The sequence below is a fragment of the Punica granatum genome, chromosome 3, assembly GCF_007655135.1.
Source record: "Punica granatum isolate Tunisia-2019 chromosome 3, ASM765513v2, whole genome shotgun sequence".
NCBI classification, from domain to species: domain Eukaryota; kingdom Viridiplantae; phylum Streptophyta; class Magnoliopsida; order Myrtales; family Lythraceae; genus Punica; species Punica granatum.
In genome coordinates this window covers 10,836,691-10,846,236 of record NC_045129.1, presented here as the reverse complement: position 1 = coordinate 10,846,236, position 9,546 = coordinate 10,836,691, and the positions used below count along the sequence as shown (strand labels likewise).

The 9,546-nt window shown below is 38.6% G+C and overlaps 1 protein-coding gene across 1 annotated transcript; it reads left to right on the top strand.

Annotated features, from left to right (window-relative positions):
• The first annotated feature begins 3,365 nt into the window (after positions 1–3,365).
• LOC116200373 (premnaspirodiene oxygenase-like) lies at positions 3,366–5,433 on the top strand. Its single transcript, XM_031531221.1, is given in 4 exon segments — positions 3,366–3,581; positions 3,583–3,956; positions 4,276–4,600; positions 4,749–5,433. Coding segments are annotated over 4 exon segments (1,554 nt in total). The 3' UTR covers positions 5,388–5,433.
• Positions 5,434–9,546: the final 4,113 nt, after the last annotated feature.

The window sequence follows — 9,546 nt, the reverse complement described above, 5'->3', positions numbered from 1 at the left end:
GAACCAGGGAAAATCCATGATCCTGCAAGTCACAGCAAATGTTATTGCAAATTTATGTTTAATGGAATTCTTCCAGGTGCCTGGAAGACCAAGTGGCCAACGACCAACTCATAGTCTTCCCGGGTTTTTAAAGTGGAGTTTATGTGCTGAAAACAGGGTTTTGTATCACACGGAGGAAAATCCTTGCAATGCCTGTCGAAGAAAGCACATAACACATGGGATACATGATGATCGATGAGTGCACAGATATTGTGGATGTATGCAGTGTAGATACGATCCATGGAATCTGTTTCCCCGTCCTGTATATCATTTTGTATTTTCTCAAGACTGTCGTCTTGCCACAGTTCAAATAGCCAATTGTGTAACCACTCTTGAGTAGATTCCACGGCCATTTCCTGCGCAAAATGTATTAGTCTGTTTTGTAAATACATTTATCAGAGATGAAATGGAATTTTATTTTGTTTCCAAGCTTATGCGTCTCTATGCCATATGAGGTGACCAGAAACGGTTTTAAAAGCTGGATGAATGGGGTGCATAGTATGACCTTCTGGTTAAGGTTTCGTACTAGCAAAAATGAGGTTTTGTATCGGACTCTACTTTGCTCAACTTCTACCTCACTCAACTTATAATTGATGTCAAGTTTGGTACCACTAACCGAAGAAAGTGATTCAGTTGTTTTTTCATAGAATCTGGCAGGAATGATTTGTTCATTAATGCAGTTTTCATCTGCTCCTGTATCAAACAGAGCGGTTGCATTAATAAACAGATTATGGTTTATGACTAGAGTGATTTTGATCAACCATCTGTTAGGAGAGAGTTCCCCTAGCATGGTTATGGTTTCAAGCTGGTCATTTTTTGTTTGTTCCAGGGCCAGAGTTTCCTCTAGGTTTTTGTCCTGATTCATGAGGACTTGATCAGAGCTGGCTGAGGGTTTTGCTGCCCCAGTGATGAGCTCTTCCAAACGTCCAATTATCGTGGAATGTTGTTGTTGCTCAAACTTGAGACAATCAACTTCACTCCTTAAGGTTTCGAATTCTTTTTGGGCATCAAACGAGGTTTTATGAGCTCGTCTCTTATCGTGCCTTTTAAGGATTTCAGAGAGGTTGTAATTAGGGGTTTTGATCTCGCCTTCGAGAGTGCCCTGTTTCAACTTCTCAAGATATTGTTTTCTTAATAGAGGGTTCTGGATTTGATCCACTATTTCTAGCAGGAATTACTTATCTTTTGTTAAGACATTTATCGATTTTTCATCGGATGACCAATCAAGTTCATCCATTTGCAAGCCTTCTTCATCCTCAGTTGGGGATCCTGTGTCAGAGTCAGAAGACTCTATCAACAAATTGCAGACTTGGTCTTTAGTTTCATCATCGATTTCCAATTGATGAATCTTTTTGTTGAGGTAACAATACCTCTGGGTATGTCCAGTTTTCCCACATTTGAAACATTTGTAAGATGAGCTATTTTTCTTTTCGCTCTTCTCACTGGGTTTGGCTGTTGGGGGAAACCTAGGTTTCTTATGGAATGATTTGGGCTTATGTTTTCTGCTGTAGTCCCCACCGCAGGTTTTGGATTTTTCAACCTTTTTGTCGACCTGAAAAGAGGGATCGAATTGCTGGCAGAAATTGCCAAGCTCTTTCCTGGTCTGGGCCTTTTCTTTTTTCAATTGTTTTTGAAGTTTGTGCTGAGTACACATTCGGATACCTTCTTTATGGATGAAGCTGATGAGCTCTCCATAACTCAGTTCTTTGTAAGGTATCTGGCCATGATTTATGGATTTGATTTCGTTTCGGACTTGTTCTCCTAACAAGGTTGGCAAACCTGCTAAGAATTTTTCTTTCCAAAACGGCTGGTTACAATCCTCCCTAGACATAACCCTAGTGAGGAAGGTATCTTTGTACTGTCTGAAGTCAGACAGTCTTTTGCATTTTAAGTTTGAGAGCAACTCTAGGTTTTTGTCTTTGAGGTGAGAAGGGTCTCCTACGAAGTGTTGGGAGATGGCAAAGACTAGGGTTGCTACGGCATCAGGGATATCCTCATTGTTTGAGTCACCAGTTTCATCTGTCTTGACGCTGGTCAGGATTTCATTTTGTTGAAAGGGCGATAGGTAGTTATCTCACCATCCTTTCAGTTGGATGAGTGACAGATGTATATATGATATGTAATACCATTAACGGAAAGAAAAAAGACATCGCGTTGTACCACGTGCAGCACACAGTTTCACAACTAATACCTATATATTTGGCATATCTTTCCAGATTTCTTTTTTTTTTTTTCACAAAAGAGGCCTATGATCCTAATAAAGTAAAATATAAATTTTAATGAGTAATAAATGGCACGAGTAATCCTATCAAGTACTGGATCTGGAACTCTTTTGGTTACAGGCAAGAGTGTGCCCTGCATCACCTTGATTAAAAAAAGAAAAATAAATAAAAAAAGAGCAGTGCTGCACCCTCTGAATTTGGAAGCTCCGTCTGTCTCTAAGGACGCTTAAGGAACTTTCTCACACAACTGATTAAAGGAACTTTGCCGACAATAATGGGATAAACAATGACACAATACTAGTCCAGGAAAGATGGGGACAGCGGTCGCTGCCCATATAACATCACAACCGGCTGTATATGTCTAAAGAGAATTAGATGCAACTTGAATTTAATTAGATATTAGAAATATAATAAGGCTTGAAATGTTGCAACAGGGCCAATTTTTCATAGATCACATGGATGCAGCAGAGCTTATGTGCTGTCAATTAGAGGAGAATCCAATACTTTATGAGAGTCAACGATCCGAAGGGGGAAATAAACTCGGCTTTTGAGGACAGTTATTGAGAGCAGATGTTTAAGAGCACGTGGTACATATATAAAGGTAAAGTGTAAGATGTATATAAGGGCAGGTTTGAGAGCTAGAATCTTACATTGAAAATCATCAAGAAAACAATGAATTTATAAGAGGATGAGTACCATAACATATTAGCTCGAAGTTTTGAGTTAGAGAGTGGCACAATCCTTTTATATATATATATATATATATATATATACATGTTTAGCGGGAATTTTATGGATATATATATATATATATATATATATTGGGATATATATTATGCCTCAGCATGATAAGGGCTGGACCGTTATATATACAGAATATATAGATATAAATGGAACCCTACGTATAAAATACCTCGTTTATTGGACGAATAAATTGTTTGTTATGTGTCATCAATCATTTTTTTTTTTTTGGGTATCTAACTGGAGTATAGCTCCTTTGTCTTATATAACGTGAATCTATACCCACGACACACTTCCCAGGCAATGGTGGAAACCCTTTCGTGATCATCTTCCTCTCCATCAAACCAACCGTTGGGTCCCACAATGGTCCAACTCCCTCCTCCTCATGTTCTCTTCACTTTCCTGATCATCTTCCTCTTTGTTGCACTCAGAAAATGGAAGAAGAAACATAACATTAAGAAAGAAACTGCTTCGGAGCTTCCTCCGGGACCGAAGAGGCTGCCTTTGATCGGGAAGTTGCACCAAATGAGTGGCTCACTCCCTCACCATGCGCTCAGAGACTTAGCCAAGCGACATGGCCCCCATAATGAGACTCCAGTTGGGTGAGATCCTAACCATCGTGATCTCTTCACCCGACGCGGTCAAGGAGATCCTCAAGACCCACGAGCTGGCCTTTGCCCAGAGGCCTGAGATCACTGCCCTCGAAGTCATGTCGTATGAGAACTCGAGCTTCGTGTTTGCTCCCTATGGGGAGTACTGGAGGCAGATGAGGAAGATATGTGTGCTCGAACTCCTCAGCATGAAGAGGGTTATGTCTTTCCGGTCTATAAGGGAACATGAGGCTTGGAAGATGATCAAGGCTATTGGAGACTTCGATGGGAAGCCTTTCAACTTGAGCAAGTTGATATTGTCCCTTATAAATGATGTGACTTCCCGGGCAGCATTCGGAGAAAGGTGCGTACGTGAGTCTTAGTCTAATTCTTTTTAGGTTGAAGGAGAGATCGAGTAAACAAGAATAAGTCGTTTGTAGTTGTCTGATCTCCTGCTATATTAATTTACGGTTTTCCAGTCGTTTGATCAGTGAAATAATGGTGCAATGTATTATATGTAAACATATAAAGAGATTAATTGCACGCAAATAGCGTCTTCTAGTCATTTGATAATGTGAATTTTCAAAGCTATATATTACGTCAGGCTCTAACTCGATATCTTTTTCGGTGAAGCTCTAACTCCATATTGGTTGTATGGTTCTGCACTTTCTTTCAAAAATTAGGTGCAAATATCAAGAAGAATTCATTTCGTTCTTAAAGGAGGGAACACAGCTCGGTGGAGGTTTTGAATTACCTGATCTCTTCCCATCGATAAAGCTCCTTCGCTACACGTCCAGGCTGAAGCCTGCATGGGAGAGGCTGCACTGTAAGATCGACGTGATTCTCAACCACATTATTGAAGAGCACAAGGCGAAACTTGAAACTGCCATCGATGATGAGAATAAACCGCCAGCAAGGGAAGATTTAGTTGATGTGCTCCTGAATCTTCAGAAGACCAGCGAACTCAAATTTCTCATCACGATGGATGTCATAAAAAATGTTATCATGGTAAATCAAATTCGTAAAAAAATCATTCTAGCTGATATATCCGTAATAATAAGTAACGCCGCTGAGAAATTCTCTTCTTTAATTGTCAAGAGTTGTACTTCTCGAGAGCTGAATGACCGGCTAAATTCATTCTTCATCTTTGACATAGGAAATCTTCTCAGCCGGAACAGACACATCCTCCACGACAATCGAGTGGGCAATGTCGGAAATGCTGCGAAACCCGAGGGTGATGCAGAAGGCCCAACAAGAGGTGCGAAACCACCTCAATGGCAAGCCCCGAGTCGAGGAATCCGACCTCGTAAGCCTAGAGTACCTCAAGGTAGTAGTCAAGGAAACACTGAGGCTCCATCCACCAGGCCCACTAATGGCAAGAGAAGCTAGAGAGAAATGCAAAGTAATGGGCTACGATATCCCATCCAAGACCAAGATCATCATCAACACATGGGCCATAGGGCGGGACTCAGACGCCTGGTCCAGCCCGGAACAGTTCCAACCCGAGAGGTTCTTGGAGTCATCGGTGGACTTTAGAGGGAAGAGCTTTGAGTACATTCCCTTTGGGGGCGGGAGAAGGATTTGCCCCGGGATTAACTTCGGGATTGCTAACATTGAGCTCCCTCTGGCTCAGTTGCTTTACCATTTCGATTGGGATTTCGGTGATGGAAAGAGGTCGCCCGAGGAGCTCGACATGGAGGAGACTTTCGGAATCACTTCACGGAGGAAGAACCCTCTGGTGATGATTGCGAATACCCGCGTCATGTTTTCTAATGACGGGGCGGTTCTTGCCTAGATACCAGGTCGTAATAAGCCAAAAATAAGAAGGGAAATCTGAATCCTATATATGGATATCATGTCGATATAACAACCTGACTGAAGAAAGAATGATATGACTACATCAAGTTTGAGTATGAAGTGGTTCAAAACATGTCGGAAATATATGGAGGAGGAGTTGCCTAGGATTGGATTAGTACGTTTCTAAAACTTAATAAATAGTTTGCTGGATGTAATAAAAAAATTTTTAGTTATCTTGTCACACATTATATGACAGTAAAATTACGAGAAACTCTTTTTTTTATTATGCGCATTGTAGTTTTTTTTTTCATATACTCTATATCATTTTTTATTGTAATTAATTGGATTTTTGAACATAAATTTTCTTATTAAAAATTATAATAAAATTTTTAATTATTATTTTTAATTTTCCAATAATAATCTTCAATGACCAATTTTAGTTGGTTCAAGCGGTTTAGTTCTCCTTTTCCTTAAAAAAATGTCTCCACTTCAGGAAAGCAGGCAAAGAGAGACGGAAATTTGAGATGGAACGACTCCATCTTAAATTCAGTCTCAATTTGAGACGAACATGGGGATGACCGCTTCCGTCTCAGCCTAAGGAGAGAACAATATCTATCTCAATGTCTGGCTCACGCTATTAGAGGACGACAAAATCCGTTTGCTTTCCCGTCTCTAGTTTGAGACAGATGGAGAGACGGATTTGTCTGTCTCATTCCTTAGCGAGACCACAGTTTCTGTCTCAATATATATAATGTTATATAGGGTTTTAATATTCTCCGATGCAAAGCTGTAGGAGGTCCCAAACTTCTCAAAATTAATGTGGAGTACAATGTGGAGCTTCATTGTAAGATTATATTTCTTTTTAGGGATGTATGTAGTCCTATCACGTATCGATCATACAACCTCTAAGTTATTAGATGAAAGCATACACTACTGCATACTCCCCTTTTGATAATTAAATCATATTTTTATAAATAATAAATAATGTAAAATTATATTTGCTTTTAAAAAATTAAATAATATCTTTTATAGATATAAATAATAATTACTTTTCCGAAAACAATTTAAATATTTTTTTAAGATATTATGTAAGTTATAAATAGAAAGTATCACATATAAATTATGACCGATTCGTCTATAAAATAATTGTTATAATTAGATGCAAGCTCTCAAAAAGTACGTCTGCCATTAGATATAAATGTGAGTTGTTGATTTTTTTTTTTTGCTTTTTTTGGTCATTTCTAATTCTCAATCTCAAATATGAAATCCGAGACCTATCTATCGCAATTTTTTACTTATTATTTTGCAATGATTTGCTAATTCTCCATGCAAATTGTTAATTTATATCTTCTCTTTGTGTTCCAATTGCTATTGGGTGTTAGTTATTGATCACTGATATTTCTTGAAGAAGAGTTGTCTAAATTTAATACAAAAAAAACTCTTATTAGAGACAACCTATTTATTTGCCGATTGGAGGGTAGTGGCCTCCGATGACGCTCCCACCACCGACCACCCTCTTCCTTTCTTTTCTTGAATTTATTTTAGTTTAGTTTTTTCAAATTTGGGCGGTGAAGACCACCGCCTCTGAAGGGTCGCTTGCTACGTCAATTGGGAGGTGGTGGCCAGTAATTCTGTTTAAGTTATTCGAAAAGTTGACGTATGTTAAAATTGATATCAAATTAATAGTCCGCGTATTTTTGGGTCAAGAAAAATAGTCCATACAAAATTGACAAAATGTGAAAAGTTTGGATTTTTTTAGATAATCAACCAAAAAAATAATTCTATTTTAAACATGGGGCCAAAGCTGAAAACTAAACAAAAAATCCGTAAAATCATATAAATTTTACTTTTTATTTTAAAATTTATTAGATACTAATTTTTACTTCTAAATATAAAATTTTCACTTTGGTACCACATCTATCATGCCATTATATATTTTTCCGTTGAATGTTGACGTGGTGTTATGTGAGACAGTGAGATCCAATTTTTGCTATTCAACGAAAGCAAATTATATGAGAAAAAATTGTTACACAAATGACCAAAATTGTGGATATCCTATATATGGATTTCATGGCCATATAACCACCTGGTTGAAGTATGATATGATTACATCAAATTTGAGTAAGAAGTGGTTCCGAACATGTCGGAAAATATAGAGGAGCTGCATTGAATGAGCAGTTCCTAAATATTAAAATAATTTAAAAGTTCTTAAATAAGATTAGTTATCTTGTCACACATATTATGGCCGTAAGATTACAAGAAATAAGATTATCTCTTTTTTTTCCCCTTCCGTGACACTCTTAATCTTTTGGCTGAGAATTCCTAGTGTTTGCTCGGACTTTACCACGAAGTGCTTCAAGGGAGTTTTAATAAACCTTCCCTGCATGTAATTAAGTAACATGATTGCAATTCGTTTCAACAATTTCTCATTTCACTTTTGCAGCTAACGATTTTGATACCTGTTATGTTTGTATATTATAGTTGTAAATAGCTTAGACATGTATCATGTTGATGACCGGAATCAACCGTTTTCAATACATATAACAAGAGTATGACCCATGGTACACATGAATTCAATTTATAAATATTTTACGGGTACTGAATATATAGCTTTGAGTTATTAAAATAGAAAATAGATAATTTAACGCAATTAAGTATTAATTTCACGTAAATAATAATTGTGAACCCATTGAGCATTAAGTATAAAATCTTCATTTATTTTATATAAAAATTTATGAAATTTAACTTTAAATTGAAATAATCATGTAAATAAAATTAAAATTGAAGTAAAAGAAATAGATGTGAAATGGACGTTGGTTGAAGAGAGAGGAAAAAAGAGAGAAGAGAAAAGTTATAGGAAAAAGAGAAAAATTAAAAGACGATAAGTGGAGAGTTAAAATTACAAAATTATCATTAGATTTAATGTTATTAATTTTTGAAAGAATTAGACAAAAGATAATTTTAAAAATTAAAGTTACACCAAAATTCTCCTTCTTTGTTACACCACAGAACATATGTGACATGGTACCTCCATTACCTACAAGACATTTTCATGCTATAGATATAGATAATACATTCCCTTAGCGGTCTACGTGGAGGTGTGGGAAGCTTTGAATGGAAGAAGAAATATAGTACTAGCAAAGAGATCGCTTTGGAGCTTCCTTCGGGGCGAAGAGGCTGCTTTTGATTGGGAACTTGGACCAAATGAGAGGCTCACAACCTCATCATACGCTTAGCAATTTAGCCAAAAGACATGGCCCCATAGTCAGCTTCCAGCTAGGTGAGATGTTGGCTATCGTGATCTCTTTACTCGAAGGGGTCAAGGATATCCTCAGGGCCCACGGGCTAGCCTTCGCCTAAAGGCCCCATTTGGCTGCCCTGGGGGTCATATTGTACTAGAACGCGAGCCCCGCGTTTCTTCTTTTCCGATACAGCGACGCGGTCCTTCAATCATCTTCTGTAGATCCTTAGGGGTCATTTGGACCTTCAACGGTGCGGGATCACTGTTGGGGAGTTTGTAGGCATCAGGTCGGTTTTATCCTTCAGGGCTCTCCTAAACTTCTCGGGAGATTCTGAATTTTCTGACTGGTGCCTGATTTTCCTCATGCTGAAGGGTAGTTGCCACGGACTAACGTAACCCTTCCAGGGCCAACTTGGTATCGTTTGCCTCACGACGGCGTGCCAAGGACCGCGGCGCCTCTCTAGTGCCAGGGGGAGGGCACCCAGGATTAGCTGATCAGGGTCCTGTGCGTAGGCTGATCTTGGTCTTCTCCTGGAGGGGCCCTGGGGGGATTCCAGCGGGATGCTTTCTTGCTCTCGATCATCCCTTCTGCCGTTGAATTGGCTTGGCAATTCTGGTCAAAACCATCTCGACAGTTCTTCAATGGACAAAAGAGGGGAGTCGGCTAAGGCTGACCTTTTGTGTTGTTTTTGATAGACAGCGCCAATGTTACAAACTTGAAAAATTCACAATGAACCACGAGCAACCCACATGCTTGTTCTGATGACAGATCCATAAACCTCGAACTTCGTATACCTGTAAAAGGAAAAATCGAGGGTGGTGTCCCGATTTTTCTCTTCGATACTCAAGTCACTAAGAGCCTTATACAAGAGTCTATGCGCGTAATTGGAACAACGAAATAACATACCTAGATATA